The 19140-nt window shown below is 37.4% G+C and overlaps 2 protein-coding genes and 1 long non-coding RNA gene across 3 annotated transcripts; all 3 read right to left on the bottom strand.

Annotated features, from left to right (window-relative positions):
• Nucleotides 1–7517: 7517 nt before the first annotated feature.
• On the bottom strand, nt 7518–11231 carry LOC148906635 (uncharacterized). Its single transcript, XM_089038468.1, has 2 exons — nt 10960–11231; nt 7518–10467 (listed from the first exon to the last, which is right to left on the bottom strand). Exons 1-2 carry the CDS (start codon nt 11068–11070, stop codon nt 7792–7794), a joined length of 2787 nt encoding a protein of 928 aa, XP_088894594.1. The 5' UTR covers nt 11071–11231; the 3' UTR covers nt 7518–7791.
• A 1920-nt stretch (nt 11232–13151) lies between these two features.
• LOC148906634 (uncharacterized) lies at nt 13152–17140 on the bottom strand. Its single transcript, XM_089038086.1, has 5 exons — nt 17048–17140; nt 16373–16412; nt 15505–15556; nt 14253–14794; nt 13152–13219 (listed from the first exon to the last, which is right to left on the bottom strand). The coding sequence occupies exons 1-5, from the start codon at nt 17138–17140 to the stop codon at nt 13152–13154; spliced, it is 795 nt and encodes a 264-aa protein (XP_088894212.1).
• A 442-nt stretch (nt 17141–17582) lies between these two features.
• Nucleotides 17583–17978, bottom strand: LOC148906633 (uncharacterized). Its single transcript, XR_016121420.1, has 2 exons — nt 17749–17978; nt 17583–17660 (listed from the first exon to the last, which is right to left on the bottom strand). It is a non-coding gene; the product is annotated as an uncharacterized LOC148906633 (long non-coding RNA).
• Between the last annotated feature and the right edge of the window lie 1162 nt (nt 17979–19140).

The following is a 19140-nucleotide window of genomic DNA, read 5'->3' as shown; positions in this document are numbered from 1 at the left end:
GTTTTAATCACGTGGTGTAAAAAACTTGTCCTCGTGGTACAACATTGTCATCACGTGGTCGATTTGAAATGTACTTGCGGATAACATAACAGACGCTACGAAGGCGATTAAAATATCACAACTACCTCGGTCCACTGGGAAGAGTAGTATCAAATTCCAACAAATAAATTTAAATTAACGTTTTCAACTCGCGTCTCGGTTTATATTCCACGATATTCACTGAGCCTGAGGCCAATAATTGTTTTAGTATTTTTTAGAAAAGTGAAGTTATGATTAATTATAATTTTAAGTAATATATAACGCGTCAATATGTGTATGTAATGTGTAAATTGTAAACACTAGTATTGTTTGTTTATAGAGCGTTTTCACGTGACGTCACAGCGGTCATTATGGGGTACCAAAACGATACATTTTCTACCCTCTGGGAATTGAACTCTATTTTTGTGCAAATACTGTGCAGAAAGTTTATATTGTTTATGGCTGCCTTCTCACGTGAGTGAAAACGCTCTATTGTAGAAGCGTCGTAAATTGAATAAAAAATAAAATAAAAATAAAAAAACGTATAGAAAAATATATTGAATAATATAATATTATAAAATACAAAATAAAAGTATTTTACATAAAAGAGGATTTATTTTTAAGGTCGTTTTGCACTGCGCATTTTTCTGCACATGCAACTAAAAGCATGGAACTATCTAAGTTTAGGATTTATTTCTTTCGGAAAGTAAATTAGAAACATGTTCAAAACCAATTTTCACTTTTTTCTCTTTTTTGAGTAGAGAAATTACGATTTTTATCTGACTCGTCCCAGTCTCCACTCGGGAAAAAAGCAGTTTTCGACTATTTTGAGATGTTTTTCCAAGATCAATCAAAAACGAGAATGGTGACCCCCCATTTTTATTTCGGATTTTTGATAAATGCGATGTGCGTCATTATATATCAAAATATGAAGGAAAGTTTATTGGATAGATTTTGAAATATTTTGATGGGAATAGTTGACGTGCAATTTTTGGACGTTTGTAGAGGCGCACATACCTGCATTTTTCACTAATAGTTCAAGAAGCATAGTCATCCCATGACTTTGATGGTCTTGATAGTATAGATTATCTAGTAAACTTCGAGTTATAAGTACGTTTTGTTATATGAAAGTACTTTTAACTATGAATAAAGGTTCTTGATTACAGCTTCCGGTTGCTACCGCATTTCACTATAAAACCCATAAATTGACATATTTGGAGAGCATCTAGCGAAAAAACGAGAATGATGACCCCATCTTTTTATTGCAGTTTTTAAATGTCCATAACATAATTTTTATCCATGCAAAGTTTCAGGACAAAGTTATTGGCAAAATTTCTTTCAAAGGAATTACCTCGAATTGATATCTGCTATTTAGGTTTCATATTATCGTGTATGTGGATTGTAGCTCTAACTTTAATTTGCTTCAAGAAAAATGAATATTTAAAGTGAATATGACACGAAAACATTTCATCGTTTAAAATTTATAGTTTGTTAGTAGTAATAAATATATTTCGCTAGGAGCAAATTTTGTTGAATTTTCTATTGGATTTGGCGATTCTGTCCCCCACATAAACAAGCAGTGACGTCATAGTGAAATAGGGCAATTCGTATAGAACAGTTTTCGTATGACTGTAATAACCTCACGGCACGGACACGGTCGTGACACGGCAAGGCATAAGCCAACCCAATTTACATTGCACGAGAATTCACCCCATCCAATCAAATGCCCGAAACACGGCATGAACACGGCATGGACAAGGTCATCACGACAACGTCACGGCGCTGCCAGACCAATCAACTTCTAGAAAACTTTGCGGTCGCGTGAAGGCATGCATACGGGACCGACTTTTTCACAGCCATACGAAAACTGCTTTATTATCTGGTTGTGCAGGACGACAATTGTTTTTTCTCTAAATTTAATCGCACAAGCTTTTGGGTTTAGTTACATATTATGCAGCTATTTCAAAAAAAGGTTGGCGAAGGCTTTGATTTCAGTCTATGTGAAGGAGTTCTAACCTTCTGGGGATATTCCAATATTGGAGCTTCCTTATATTCACCCACAATCCTTTCTAAACTATTGTCGTTCACGCGGGATCCCTGTTGTTTTAAAACGTTCAGGGCTTCATTTGTGAAAGGCTAGGTCTCTAAGCTAAATTCAAGATGGTGGACAGTCTTAAGTGTTTCTTCGCTATATATCTGGAGGTTTTTATCCATATTTTCGTTTTATTTAAAGCTTTGAATGGCGGGAAAATCACCAAAGAGAAATCTGTGTTCACTTCCAAATAAGGTAAGCTTACGAAATATGGATATGGTGGCCACACGAACGACAAATTTATTTGGGAAAAGTTTGATGTGGAAAGCCGGCAAGTATTGAATGAAAGTTATACGACTCGATCTCGTTCGTGAGTATACTTGTTTGTTGGTTCTTTTCTGTGCTTCGAGGGTGTTACTTCGGTTTTCCTGCCTCCGCAGGATTAACTTCTAATTTTCAATTGGAATTTAATGGATGAAGAGCTAAGCTACTCTGTAGAAAAGCCATAGTATTGAATCCCAATTTTTTCTTTTTTCGGCTGCCACTTTCATCTCAATTGTGTGTTCTCCAGAGTTCTTTTAGAGAAAGTTTGAATGTTTTTGATTTTAAGAGGAAAAAGTTGGAGTTTTTAATATTTTATGGGGTTTTTGAGAGGAATTGAGCTTCAAGCCGACAATGCAATACGAAGCAAAATACATAAGAGTTTTCCTCCTCGTCTGTTAGAGCAATTGTACTTGATGTTATTTTAAGGAAACTTGTGGCGAAAGGAAAAATACACTGATACAAATAAACAAATAAAGTCAAGAAAAACAAGAGCAGGGAAAAAAACGGTCCATCACTTCTGCTGCATGAATCTGTTCTTTCAAGTTCCGTCTCTTTCCGAGTCCTTTTTTGTGAAGTTGTTTAGTTAGGACGTTCAACTCGTTGACAACTTCGTCCATACGACCCTCGTTGTTGTTCTAATTATTGTGGGTTTTCTTTGGAGTCTGTGGCAAGTTTTTTCGGGTGGTCTTCCTGCGTGTTTCAAAAGCTTCCATTATCGGCACGGCAACAACCCTGATGCTCTTCGCGGTTTTTCATCAGATTCGGGATGCACAAAATTGGCACTGGTCTTTAGAGGCAGCAGTGATTTCATCAAAACAAGCCTTGCAAGCCAGTTATTAACAAGGACACATAAACTTTGGCATCTCTTCCTATTCGAGTTCGAGAACTTGATAATCAAGCAGGTTGCTGCAAAATTGAGACAGAGGTATCTGACACATTGCAGCCATGAAGAAGTTCGAAACAAGTGCAATCTCGGATGACCAAGGCATGTTCTATGTCAGCATTATTACAAACGACACTCGTTGTTCTCCAGAATTTGGGGAAGCCGGGTTAAACGAAAAAATGACAAACGACCGCACGGGAGAACATCGTACGTCTTCGAATAACGATGTAAAATGTAATAGTAGAAAAAAACATAAATAGTTGTATACTATTCACATCAGCACCATTTGGAGTAGAACGGCGATCCCTTTTTTAGTTAAAAGAAGTAAACATTTTCTCGTAGTAAGCAAATGCGTCATTCTTGACGAATGCTTCTGGGTATTCTTGTCGAGTGGCGTTGTTAATCTCACAAATCTTTTTCTCCTTGCTGTAGTTGAATGACTTGCAATCATTTAAGATGATGCAATAATTCAAACAAATTAGATCTTTCTGCACTTCCGCTTCCGAGTACATCACGTGACCAACCAAACCCTCGCGACTGTTTTCACTCGTAGCGAAAGTGAAATAGGGGCAATCTGGATTTGAAGAAGTTATAAAGAGCTTTTAATTGCTATGAACTAATTAACTGAAAAAAGCACATATTGGATGAATTGAATTACCTCTTGTATCGATGTGTTCGTTTTGAATGCAGTGTCGTGGTGCAGGCAACTGTTTAGGTACAGCGCTGAACTTATACACGTAAAATCCAAAACACTTTCTGATGTGCACCGTGGCGTTCTGATAACAGCAGTCACCATTGAAGTGAAAACAGACAGTTTTCTTGACGATTCCATCTTGGACGCTTGGAAGTGTTCCATTCAACCATCCAGGGGCCTGGGTACCACATCTGTTCTGTGGGACACACGTGGTTGGTAACTGATTACCAGCTGGGCTCTGTATTCGATACCACTTGCTAAGGTCAATGTCTGAGACATCGCTCTTGACTTGAGAGGACTGGAAAATGTGATTGACGGCCCTGGACACATCAGTGATGATAAGGTGGTCATGGCAAAGTTGAAGAGGAGCTACAGTGGAAACAAACCAATTGTGTGAGTAGTCATCATCATCATCATCATCATCATCATCATCATCATTCATACAGTGCCAAACTCACCCACTTGAAAATAGCGCGACCACAATATATATGGCAATAGTGGTTACTGCATTAGCGTAGTAGCCACAAAATGCTATAGAGCGTTTTCACTCACATGAGAAGGCAGCCATAAACAATAGAAACTTTCTGCACAGTATTTGCATAAAAACAGAGTTCAATTCTCGGAGGATAGAAAATGTATTGTTTTGGTACCCCATAATGGCCGCTGTGACGTCACGTGAAAACGCTTTATAGAAATCTGATTAAACCAGACGTCCTTTTTGACTCAAAGGCACGTGACCAAACTGAGTTCCTCTGCTTACAAACCGGCCAACAATCCTGTTATCTAGTATTTATACTCATCCCCCTTGTTGTCATAAACTGGGTTCAATCTGATTCCTCAGACAACGAATCATTTTTTGTTATAATATTTGACTGACATCAAAACAAAATTAGAGAAAGATCTCACCTTTTGCTTTGACAATCAATTTCTTAATGCCTTCTCGGTCTGATGCAACACACACGTACTCTCCATTATTCTCAGTGATGGTGATCTCTGCAGTAGACTTCTTGTTTACTAGCACTACCCCTAGACGTACCCAGGCCACGTATGGAGTAGGTGAGCCATCGGCTTCACATGTTACTGTCTCGTTGGTATACACGACTGTGTTGTTGATAGAACTTTTTTTATACTGTATGTCTCCTACAAAAAATACTTTTTTATCAGAATGTGACATGCATACGCGTTGAAAATGTAGACCCAGAAAGACTAGTTATGTATAAAGGTACGAGTGTATAAGAAACCATATGGTATCTCACCTTTTGCCTTGACAATCATTTTCTTAATGCCTTCCCGGTTGGATGCAACACATATATACTCGCCATTATTCTCAGTGATGGTGATCTCTGCAGTAGACGTCTTGTTTACTAGCGCTACCCCTGAGCGTATCCAGGCTACGTATGGAGTGGGTGAGCCATCGGCTTCACATGTTACTGTCTCGTTAGTAAACACGACTGTGTTGTTAATAGAACTTGTGATCTGTAGAAATCCTGGAGAAAAAGAGCACTGTAGCTTAGAGGACATTTAATTCAAATAAATTTTTGAGGTTCTGGGCTTGACGTGCCGTGACCAAGATGTGTTACTCTGAGCATTATTCTTAATGGGGGAGATTGGTTCAACTACATGACATGGTATTACAAAGTCTGAAGTTATATCATTGCTGAGAATAAAGATCTTGACGTAACAGACTATGAACTTAATTTGCATATTCGCACGTGAAAATTCGAAATCGAGAGAGAGAGAGAGAGAGAGAGAGAGAGAGAAAGAGAGAGAGAGAGAGAGCTAGATAAATGGGCACTTTTGTAACCTAGAAAGGGCACTTTGGTAACTACATAGGGCATTTTTGTAACCTCATAGGGCACTTTGGTAACTACATAGGGCATTTTCGTAACTACATAGGGCATTTTTGTAACCTCATAGGGCACTTTGGTAACTACATAGGGCATTTTCGTAACTTCATAGGGCACTTTGGTAACTGTATAGGGCATTTTTGTAACTTCATAGGGCACTTTGGTAACTGTATAGGGCACTTTTGAAACGACATAGGGTACTTTTGAAAATAACATTTTTAATTTCGTAATCATAGCTCTAAATGATACAAAAATGAATCAAATAATCTTTGAATCATATAATAACGCCTAATGAGTCATAATAATAGCGCCTGGGTTACTTGTCCAAATATATGAAAAACATATCGAGTAATTTTTAAATCATGCTATGAAATAACAATGGCTGCGTTTCCTGTCAAAATACAATAACGAATCGAGTATTCTTTGAATCATATTCTAATATAACAACGCCTGGGTTCACTGTCAAAATATAACAACAATGAATAGTGTAATGTTTGAATCATATTCTTAAATAAAATCGCTTGGGTTTCTTGTCAAAATGTTACAACAATGGAATAATCTTTGAATCATATTCTAGCATAAAGCCTGGTTCACATATGATCGCAGACGATCGCTCGATCGCGGAATCCTCTCAACCGAGGATCTCAAATCGAACGTTCACATATCGATCGCCGGCGATCTGTTGACACCTGAATCCGCGAATTATCACTCAACCGTAAAACAAAGTACATATGTATATTCAACATAGACGACGGAGACGAAGTAGTATTGATCAGCGCGATATTCTACTCTCGTTAACCTTACTTAAACAAGGAATCGCTGGCAAATCAAAAAAGAAACGTTCGGATTTATGATTGTGAATATTTGAATACTTGAATAGTTATTTACTTGCCTATATAGCTTACAAACGTAAATTAGCATATACAATCGTGAGTTGATACTTTTGAACCAGTTATATCTGAAACAAATCTAAAAAGACATGTTTTTTGCTTGCGAAAATCAACACGTGTTTTATGCAAGGCAAAACTGAGAATTGTGGGACACTTACAATCTCACGATCGCAGAATTCTGTTCACATATAATCGAAAGTGATCGCAAACGATCTCAACCGATCGCAGGAATAGAACCCGATTCTATTCCTTCGATCGTCTGCGATGGCGATCGCACATAATCGCATACGATCGCAGAGCTGTTCACATATAATCGCACTCGATCGCCAGCGTCTGCGATCGTCTGCGATCACGTGTAAATCAGGATTAAGAGTTTTCTTCTTGTCAAAAAACTTCAACAGTGCCTAAGTAACAGTTATTTCTTCTCTTAATAGTTTTTTTTTTCTTGATAAGAAACAAACTCAACAACGATGAACAAATATCATGTTAAAATAGTTTTAAACTAAGTTGTGTCAGTTGGGAGAGGAGCCTATTCAACGAAGCATGCAAAACTGTAAACTGAAGGTGTCTTCATGATAGTTTTGATTCATCAGCTTTTTAATTATAAATTAAGCCAAGCTTTCGAACATCTTGCTCTTCATCAGGGCAAACGGTTGTGACAATTTTCACTAGAAACACGCAACATAACAATGTGCGCGTGTTACAGTCAAATGTATCCGTTGTTAGGAGCGTGCGTGTTACGAAGGGATAATTAATTGCGCGCGCTATTTTTTGGGCTATTAAGATACAATTTTAATTGTCTATCAAGCTACGATAGCTATCAGGTAAAGTTCTTGCACTATCTCTATTAAAGAGAGCATGCGATTCACTAGCAATCTTCCATGCCTCCAACCATTTCCTCTGTGTGCCATCGTTCTTCTTTATGAACTACAGAACAACCAAGGCAACCAATGCTGTGGCCAGTCTTCATGGCGTGCTGTGCTAGAGCTGAAGAGCAAGATGCTCGAAAGCTTGGCTTAATTTATAATTAAAAAGCTGATGAATCAAAACTATCACGAATCTCAACTCGCCTTACAAACTCTTATTGGATGGTGGTGCATGACTTATTTCGTCTGGCGTCTTTTCATTCTTCTTTCATACTTAACCCGATTTAAGAGCTGTTCAGATGTGAATTTCTCCAGCATTATCTTTCCCGACTCGGTTTTCTCCAGATGGTTGCTGATGCGTATTTTCGAGATGGGACCAAAAGCGATGATGTCGCGACAAGCTTTCTGAATTATAAAGATTTCTCCAGTTGAAAATATGCCATGCCCCTGACTGCCTTCAGTAGTTGGGTAAACCACGCTGACGGAAAAGGCGCTTGCAGCTTCATCTTGGTCATCATCAGTACCATCTATCCTTTCCATTTTATCTCTGATGTTTTCTGTCTCCACGGGAACACAGTCGCAAGAGTCGTCTAGCTGTGTTTTGCAGCGCCATTCTGATCTAACTCTGTCATAAACCCTTCTCGGTCTGAGGCCTTTCAGGATTTCATTTTTTTCGATTTTATTTCTTACATCATCCATGGATATTGATTTTGCAATGATCTCTGCTTGAAAAATCCTCCTTATTTCTTTTAGTTCTTTGTTGCTGAAACGAAAAGGTCGATGTTCGTCATCGTTGGTTTCTACTTTCTTTCCACTACTGTCGTGGGTGTCTATGGAGGTTTCCATGGAGGTAACCGCTGCAGTCTCTTGAAGCTTTCTCTCGTCTGGGACATCCCTCATCGATTTTGAAAGTTCTTTAGATGCTCTTGCTGCCACCTTTTTCTTGTTTCTTAGTCGATAGTATTTCGTCTGCGTTTGGACTCGATGACCCATCAAGTCTGCGAGGTCAGAGCTCATGCCAGCTTCTGTGTTATCGCAAGTGACAGTTACAGCAGCCTTTCGCATTGCTGTGGCAGAAACTACCCCTTCTAACCCCGCCTTCTTCCAAACGGATTTTACACACATTGTTATCTGGCCGGACGTCATCTTCTCTCCATTCCATGACAAAAACAACTGCGAAGCATTAGCTGCGTTTGGTAAGCAGGACCTTACATTTCTCAAAAATATATTAACCCAGCTGTGTAACGTGGGGTTAAAAACTACTTGAGCTGGTCCATGTATATGAACTGTTTTGTGCTCAAAAACGTCGACAACTATCTGGTCTTGTTCTTTTTGTCCGCGCTCAAATTCTGTGAGCTGCATGTTGGCTATTACTCCAGATCTGTGAGCATTATTAAAACTGATTTCTGTCATCAAAAAATCGCGTATAAGTGTGTACACATGCTGGGTGATTTCGATATTGTGTGCACCCGACAGTTTTCCAAGATATGAAATAGCCTGTCTTACTGCTTCGCTTCTTTCGAATTCTTTTACCTTATCAGGTGTTATCAGGGAGTCAAAATCCTCTTCGGCTTTCTTCCACATTCTTTTACCAGTGACCTTTTTGTACGAGCTATTCCACCGTATGACCTTCTCTTTTAACGATTGAAGCAATTTGTTGTCAAATGGTACTTCTTCAGGTTCTTCCGAAATTAGAAAATCATAAAAATGACGCAAACTTGTGAGATAAGACTTAATGGTGCCTGGATGAAATTTTGACTCAGCATATTGATGCAGAAACTTATTTCTTACCGCTTGTTTGTCTAAAAGCAATGTTAAATTCTGTTTTACGGGATCTTTTTCAATGATAAACAGAATCTTTTCCACTTGCCTACTATGCTGGTTAGCTGTTTTTTCTTCTTTATGTCCCCCGTCAGCAGAATGAAGCCAGTACGAAAATTCTGATAGCACAGCCCTTAAGGAAGCTGGTGTGTCTTGGATTGAATCTTTATCAGCATTATTGACGATACGTTCATCAATGTCATTATTTGCATTTTCTTCTTCTCCTTCTAAGACTAATTCATCGTCAACTTCTAGTGATAATTCGCTTGCTTCTGGTTCCATATCATTTCTCTCGTCTACGTCTGGTTCCATATCATTTCTCTCGTCTACTTCTGGTTGCATATCGTCTTTCTCGTTTAATTCAGGTCGCACATCATCTTCTCGTGCCTCGGGGCAGCGAGTTTTCTTTACAAGGACACATTTGGGGTTTTTAATGGCAGTACGTAGCATCTCAGAATACTCTTTTGATTTACTGTTTACTTTGTGTACGTTTTTCAAGTGCTGAGGAAGACGAAGAACTATTGACATACATCCAGGAATCGGACATAGTCTTCTGGTATGGTAGTCTTTACGATTCTCTTGTTTGTTGCCGACAGCTTTTGGGTTTGTTTGAAGGAGTTTTTCTTTATAAGTATACTTCTTACGAAGACCATATCTGGTAGCAGCTTTCCGTGCTTTTTCTTTCTCCCACTTATGCACACTTACGAGATGTCTTGGAATGTGTATAACTGATGCCTTGCATCCTGGATGTGGACATTGCTTTTTTAAGCGGCTGCCTTCTGTTTTCATCTTCTTTTCCTTGTTACTACAGTCTTCTTTTTCTTCTTCTTCTTTCCTTTTTTGGTTTTCAAGTTTATGTTCCTTGTCGCTGTAGCTTTCGCCGTCTCCTCCACTGTCCCATTCCTCTTCATTTCTATACTCATCCTCTTCGTCGCCTTCACATTCGCCCTCTTCTTCATCATTCTCTTCATCTTGGTCACCATCACTGTCGTCGTATTCGCCATCCTCAGCTCTCTCAACCCGAGCATTTTCCTTAAATTGCTCTTGAAACGCTTTCCATTCCTCTTTGATTAGCACTAGCTTATCTTCGCACTAGAAAAAAAGAACCCAAAACAAATAAATAGAGTGTTATGATTAACTAAACAAATAACTATGAAGAATAATTAAGGACGTTTGCGGGCATTGTTTGCGCGCATCATTTCTGCGCATGAATTTAGAGCGCACGCGCTCATCGTGATAATGTCATTCTAATGTTTTGCTGGGCAAAATATCAAAAAATGAAGATTTTCATTTCTTCAAACACATATCTATAAAAACCGCATGCAGTAGAACTGCATATATCGACTGAAGAGCACAAGAGGGCACAAACTAGGTGCACAAAGTTGTCTGGGGGTGCACACCACAACCGAAGGGCACAAAATAGGAGCAAAACGTTGCTCGAGGAGGGTGCGCGTATCCCTCCCTTGGATCCGCCCCTGAAAAAGGCGATTCATTCAAAATAAGTTCAGCCTAAACTAATTAATAGTTTATCTCCTTAATTACACCTCATATTTCTTTACAAAGAAAGAATCGTTATATACCTACCCTTTTAACACGTTCCAAGTCACCTCGTTTTTTCGCTGTAACCTTTGAGGTTAGAATGTCTCTCACACGTGCCTCATAAGCAAAACGTGATTTACTTAGTTGTGGATCCATATCTCTGAGCCAAACAAACAAATGAACAAACAATTATCTTTTTTATGCTTTACTATGCCTTAGTATACTCTTATCTTTACTGTTTCAATATTACCTGGGGCTCTACTTATCGAACCAATCTATGTCGATTGAAAATATTACAGAAACGCATAGTAAGAATCATTACCAACTCTAGCTTTGATGCACATACTTCTCCTTTGTTTTCTCAAAATAATATATTAAGACTTAGTATAGATGATACACATACGGTGGCCATATCGACAGCATACGTTTTATTCAGATTATTCAGATTAACTTGCGATCGCGACTTATTAACTGTAAATTCACATGTAGAAACAACCAGGGTTCGTGCTGAATTCAAAGGTACCCAAAATGATTTACTTACCCTTTCCAACTCGACACTGGGACCATCCGCCATCTTGCGCTAGACGTATGCGCGTCTTTCGCAAGTTAATAAGTCGCGATCTGAATCAAATCTATAATGTCGATATGGCCCTTCTGGGCCACCGTATATACACTCCCTTCAGCTAGGTTTATTTATGTATTCCATTGAAAAAAAGATATTTCTTAACGTTTTTCTTAGGATGTTCTCAAAAAAATGTCAATTTCATTCCTTTCCCACTAGACAATGTAAGAACTTTAGACCAATTTTTTGTAGAACAAATATCAAACAATTCACAGTTGCTAGTCAGGGACCAAAAGTTTGGGACTCCCTGCCTTACCAGGTAAGATCATCACCCTCATATATATTTATATACAGCCATTTACAAAAATTATGGCCGTTTCAAATATAAATACAAGTATATCGAAAGTATGTCAGACAGGGTGAGATATCTTTCTTGATATTTTTTTAGGAAAGCCCTAATGATAGACAACTCGAAAAGAATATAAGGGAGGCTATCCCATAATTTTTGATATGAATTGATATATTAGTATATATATTGGAAGCGGCCATAATTTTAGCAAATGGCTGTATATATTTATCTATATATATCAAAATCCTTCTTTCATTATGCATTCTTGCAATTCAATTTACATAATTATCTTTTATATTCTTCTTATTCAATTTTCTCAATAGTAATCACTTGGATGGAATAATGATTAAATAAAAATGATTGATTGATTGATTTAATTAGTAAAAACAAGTACTGACAATATTGTTTTGAATTTTTAAGATTTTTCATCACGAAGTTCTATGCAATTCATAGACATGTTTTTTTTTTTAGTTCATTATGTTAGTTGTCATTGTTTAAAGAAATGAGCCAGCTTGAAAATTCTAATTCTTGAAATTTCTTGAAAATTCTATAAAAAAAGATTTTCGCAAAAGAAACCAACAATTTAGAATATATAATGTCTGAGAACATCAAATGTTTTAATCTGTAAGCAATCGAAAAACCAGTAAGATTGAAAAAATATAAATCCACGAAATGAAAAACGTTAAGCTTCCTTTCGTTATAGTATCAAAATATTAGTGATTTAATTCAATACTAACAATTTTCCAGCAGGTTTCGAATCATGAAGGGAGTGTTGTTTAAATACTCATTTGCTATTTTCTTTCTAAAATGATTTTAAACATATTTATACTCAAAAGAAAGCTTAATTCTCGAAAACATTCACAAAGAGTTTCAAAGAAAATTTGTAATTCTTACCAACGACATTTTAGGCCCCGTTTTTATTTCGAAATAATATTGTCTCGGAGTTTAAATTTGAATTAAAATGACGACTTAACTTATTGATCAACATATCCCTAATATAAAACATTGATAAATGCATGGTTAATAAAGATATTGAATTTTTATACTCACCAAATCAGCAGCGATAGATCATCACTACTTGATCTGTATGTAGACGTTTTCAACCGTCACCTCATTTGAATTTGCTTGTTTTTGTCACGTGACTATTCCAATTCTACTAGACTGCGGTTACCCTGTGGTGTGCATGTATGCGCTGTTTTTAAAGTAGACAAAGGTCGATTCTTTTTTGTATTTGAGGGAAAATGTTCGGGAAATCTTTTATTTGTAGTTAGAAGAAATGGAAGGTAGCGAAATTAGTTTTTTCTTTTCTGTCCTTTTCCCTTTTTGTTAGCACTTTGAAGGCTTAATAAGGGTTGGGGTCATATGTCCATGAATTGGAAGTTGAATCACTTGATCTATGATTGAAATTAAATTATTATCATTTAAAGTTAATGAACCTACATGTTAGATGTATAAAACATGTAAAGTGTTATTGACTACCATTCCGACCCAACTGAGTTACAAAAATGCCCTATATGTAAACTGTGATCATAATATTTACTTAAAAAATTAAAAGAAATGTAAGTTGACTAGTGAAATAACTTGTTTTAGTTATTGCGTTACCATTAGATAACAAAGAAGGGGAATTAATCTTAAATGTAGGCTTTTTTTTTGCATTTTCTAGTATGATAAAAAAAAGGGCACTTTTGCACCATTTGCCTTTCGAAGAAACTTTTGGCTAAAAAGATAACACAAAAGCAATTTTTCTTTCTGAAAAAACCGCTAAAGGTAGACGATGCTGCATCCTAACATATCACGAAGTTTTATGGATATTGGTTTATGTGCACTAGTAGAAAAACGCTTTCATTTTAAAAATAAGCTAATTTTGAATCGCACTTTTGGACACCAACTCAAATGACACCTTAAGTGTAATAAACTCAAAGCATTTTTTTAACCCAAAATTTTCTCCAAAATAAAAAAACGTTGGCTGAAGAGTGAATCTTAATGAGCTCAGTCATCAGCCATATATCCATCATCAACCGTAACGAAGGCTTTTTACCACTCAGGCATTAACAAAACCACTGCAAAGGCACTTTAGTAACAATTTCTGGACAAAACCTGATATATATAAGGGAAGGAAAAAAGATGTGAAGCTATAATTTTGTTACCATCTTGCATTTTCTATGCACTTGATCGCTTTATGAAATTGGGGATTAAATTAAAAATTTAAAGATGAAAAGTGAAAGAGAGAAAAATATGTGACAAAAGTTCCCTACGTTAGATCTAGAGAGAGAGAGAGAGAGAGAGAGAGCGGGAAGAATAGCAAGTCGAGAGATACTTTGTGTTAACATGTAAAGAAAAGAATCGAAAATACAACATGCCTATATACATACACTGGATGTTTGGTAGGAAACATGTTATTTTTTTATTTCATTATTAATTTCTTACCTCTCATATTGTTCAGTTGTTCGCTGTTCAGAACTCCTTCTATAATGTACAAATCCATAACTGAGCCAACAAACTGATAATTATTAGAGTGTCCATCATCACCAATTTCGTACGTGCCTTTAGTTGGTGGTTTCCATACTGTTGCTGTGCTAAATTCTTTTTTACCGGATTCTCTACCGTCAATGAATACTTTCACGACGCCCGCGTCCTGGTCCCATGTCACTGCAGTGTGTGTCCACTTGCCGAACTCGATAGATTCGGTTGTTGCCACGCCGAACCACGGTTGAGCGTTGGAATGCCTTTGGAAGTATAAGTTTCCAGATGTCAATATTCCTATATAAAACTGCCATGGAGAGTACCAATCAGAGAAAAAATGTTGAGGTCTTTCAAAGCTCATGACTCGAATCCAAGCTGCAATGGTAAAACTTCTTCCACGAAGTTCAACTTTAGGGATACGTGCAAAGCAGTTGGATGGTTGGTTGAAGTTGATGGCTTTACTTCCTGGATAACGACCTTCGACAAAGGTAGGTCCACCGTGCAGGCTGTAAGAATTTAGAAAGGCCAGAAATTAATATGGAACCTAAGAAATCTTAAAAGGAATTTACTTAGTAGGTTAATATCATATTGGAAAATGAATTTTGTGCTCAATTTCGGTTGAGTCATTCTGTTTTCAATTGCTATTACAGCCAATTTCAATCACATGCGCCGCTCTAGCGATTATGTCTGTCGCGACGAAGAAGCTATTGATGGACTTCAATCAAGGCGTTTCCATGACATTCTATAGGCACGTGTCCTTATAGCTTTGTGTTTTCCGACAATGTTATGGAAACGCCTTGTGATTGACGTCCTCCAAAATCATGTTTGTCGCGACAGAAACAATCGCTAGAGGATGTGATTGAGAATGGCTGTAATTCATGCATGACTGGAAAGTACAATCCCATCAAAGGTGCCAAGCTATGCTTGACAAGACTCTTTACTGTGCATTCCGTATTACCTACTACCACAGGTACCAGGAAACAAATTACGGCTCTTTTTTGGTGTTGCAGGGCCTGAGCCATGAAGACAATAAAACAATAGCCGAGAAAAATGAGTTTGGAGCTAAACAATTTCCTACAAAGCAAAAATCCTAACCTAGAATACAATAAAACTTTCTACACCAAGAAACACCCCGAATTTACACAAATAGTCGTTTAACTGCCTGTCTCCCGCATTTCAACCTGAGGTTACAACTAGTATATTAAATAACCATTACGTTAGTCCTTGTTCAGTGCCATTGAGGGACCAGTGACACAGAATGTTGTAACCTGTAAGTCAATGATTAAAAATATAAATTACGCAAGAGTATAATATTTATTTCAAGGGAATTAAATAACAAAAGACACGGCGGCCATGTTGGAGGATATAACAAAAGAATCCATTGACAATTCTTTTGTTTAATTCCTCCAACATGGCCGACGTGAAAATAATCAATCGAGGGGAGTGCTGAGTCTTAAAAAAATTGAACTTTTCTGGAGCGGGGTCCAAACCTTTTTTAATAGACCCTTTACCAAAATGGTGGCCACAAATTCGAATGAGTTAAAATCAAACTGAGTGAAGACCAATACCAGCACTGGAAAGAGCACCTTTACTTTAGTAACCCTACCAAAATGTTTTACGTCAGGTGTTATATATGTCGACCGAGAAAACTTTTAAATGTTGAAATTTGACAAATTTACAGACGTTTGTATGTCTGGGGGTAAACGCTATACCCCCAGACATACAAAAGTCTGTCAATTTTCAACTTAAGTTTTCTCGGTCGATATAACACCTGACATAATGAATCTTCGTGAGGTTACTAAAATAAAGGTGCTGTTATGCTCAGTGCTGGTATGGTTTTTTAATTTAATTTAACTCAATTCAATTGTCGGCCGCCATTTTGGGTCTATTTGCCGAAAGCTGTTTCCTTGTCGACTTAATAGTAGGGTCATGAATTTCTCACTAAGTGAAAGGAGGAGAGGTACGACAAGTATTAAAGAGCTTACTGGGAATCACCCATCCCCCCCTCCCCAATAAAAAATGTGCCTTCCTTAAAGCGACCGCAAAAACTTTTATTCAATAATTTTAATTATTTTTATTCGTACCTTCCACTTTATGAACCAAGAATGATAGCAGAGAAAGGATCTGTAAAAAAAAATAATAATAAATAAATGAAAAAAAACAATCAAAAACTGAAATATTGTCATGTAGTAGTTTTACTTATTGTTTATACTTAAAAACAGCGAATTAGCAAGCGAAAGGATTTGATAAAATTTATATCATTGAAGTGTCTGTAAATTTTCTACCAAATACTCAAATGAGACATTTCCGATTTAGCGGCATATGAGCGGAATAAGCATATACTAGCGGAATAAGCATAAACCAGCGGAATAAGGCTAGAATCATCGTTATGACCAGAAAATTCAATAAACTAATGAAACAGCTTTCAGTAGACATGTTTTATTTAACTTAAGGTATTGCACAATTAATATCGTTAACACTACCTGTTTTATTAGCTTAACTGACGAGCAGTGTGCTCGAGAATAAGATCTCGTCCCGTTGAAACGCATTTATATAAAAACGTTGCGTTTACAATATACTAATGTAAATGCTCGCCCTTAAATTTATAAAAGGACTAAGAATGCTAGCATATAATGTAGAATACCACGACGGTTATTATTTTCGAGAAGTTTTCCTTCTGCATGGACACGTACGTATCGCTAACATATAGTTGAAAAGTGGATGCCTACTGAGATTGTTCACTGCCTGTAAACACTTACTTCCCAACTCTGTACCCTCTCCTCTGCGGGGAAAAACAGGATTTTATTCAAGTTCTCTGTTAGTTCTTCTACAGTGGAAAAGGCTGTGCACATAACCAATGCGTTGAAATTCAGAACAAAACAAGATATTTGAGAGATTAAGTAAACATCTCGTGTTTTCGACAAACATTTGTGCTACGCAAACGAAAAAAAAGTAAAAAGAAGTTGAAAAGCTTTTCAAGAAGCAATAGATAAATAATGAAATAACCTTTGTCTTTGCTGAGAAGGTTTCTAAAAGGTACTAGCTAAATTACAGGGAAAGAACAAAAACGTGCTTATGCCGGCCAGAAAAAACGTGATGCTTAATGTCTATTTATTAATAACGTGAACAGAACTCATAAAGCCTATAAGGTGCTAGTCTTCATCTGACGAAGAATCTGTCACGTCAAGACCATGGACTGCCCTCCAGCTTTTTAATGCTTTCTGATGCTCTCGTGCAGCACTTTGGGCCTCATCAAGAACGGCGGGGATTGCTTCGAATAAGCTGTCCAGTTTTTTCTCTGTGGTGACCTGGGAGTTCCTAGATGACTTCAGCTTTTTACTTGACTTTGAGCTTTCATTGAGAGGTCTTTTCCTTAAAGGACAATAGCAAAATTAACGAGGTTTTATTATAAAATAGGTATGAGCAGCGTTCAAAGTAATTCTGTCTGCTTATAAATTACCTGTCTTCCATCCTCTCGCTTTCTCTTGTTTCTTGATTCGTGTAAGGATGTCAGCAGGGTCGTCATTTGGTTCGTTCTTTTCTGCATCTAACACATACTTTGTTTCGCGGTCATTGATAGCTCTGCAAATGTCTTCAACTTCTTCAGTATCTTTATTCCAAGTTTCTTCTACACTGGATGCGGACGAGTATTCTTCATCAATTATTTTATTTGACTTCACTGGCATTCCTACCAGGAAATAAAAGAATCAATCCACTCCATATAATACCGTTATTGAGAGTCCTTTCTTCTTTGGTCAACAGCATTCTTACCTTGAAGGAAGAGCGTTGTTAAGCAGTTTAGTAGCTCTCTTCCTTAATCGCTCGTGCAACACTTTGTTGGAATTTCCTTCAGCCAAATACTGATCACCTGCTTCTCCCAAAACCTCAATATGCCCTCTCATAAAACTCAAAACACTTTTCCACTCTCTTCCGCATGCTTGCACAGCTTGAAGAAGAAGAGTATCTTCGACTTAAGTGTAGTTTTATCTTTGGTTTTCTTTGCTTTTGGTTGTCCATCGCGCCTTTCTCACAGGATTAAGAAAAGTGAAAAGTGCCCTAACAATTTGCATACATGGGCACGTGCACACGTGCACTGGTCGTAATGTTTTTTTAAAAATATTTTTGTTTGGTTTCGTGATTGCGAACGAAAAAGTTGCATATATGTTTAATACACTGCCTGTTTGCGTCAGTCAACAATGGATGTCCCACCTTTCCCAATGTTTATTGTAGTAACCCTGCTGTCTATCTTTGCAGCTATAAAACTGAGTCTTCAAAGACCACAACGTTTGGTCCCTTTATTTCCTATGCATGTAATAGGGAACCTGCTCATCACACTCGTTGCGTTTGTCTCTACGGCACCAACGGGAGCTAATCTCCTAGCCCGACTTTTTGGCAATCAGCTGCTTAACCATCGTAACGGTGGCAGAGTTCTTTATTGTTTAGCACGAAGACATCCACACATCTTTTGGTACATGACCGGGGAAACACTAGAATCCTTTGATGCTATTGTACGAAGAATTGGTATAGAGGTTACCAGTCCAAGACACACACCTCGGGTGCCAACTACAGGTAGAAGAAGAGCTTGTAATCTTGACTTATAGAGGTGACAAAAAGTACCATTTTATGAGTACACAACTAATTGTTGACGCAGATGGTTTGGTAGTACTCCTTGTAGCTGGGTAAGTTTGCTATATAGTAGCGTTGTCATGTTGTGCTTAAGCATTTCGATCTAGCTGCTATTTTACTGCATATATAAACAATCACAAACATAAGCAAAATTTAGTAATACACGTATTCATAGTAAACAAACGTCTTGCAGATTTCCGGGGCATATGAACGATGCGGAGTCATA

The sequence above is a fragment of the Actinia tenebrosa genome, unplaced genomic scaffold, assembly GCF_029948245.1.
Source record: "Actinia tenebrosa isolate PJP-AT-01 unplaced genomic scaffold, QUT_ActTen_1.0 PGA_scaffold5__44_contigs__length_20552954, whole genome shotgun sequence".
In the NCBI taxonomy this organism is placed as follows: domain Eukaryota; kingdom Metazoa; phylum Cnidaria; class Anthozoa; order Actiniaria; family Actiniidae; genus Actinia; species Actinia tenebrosa.
This window is presented reverse-complemented; position numbering and strand designations above follow the sequence as displayed.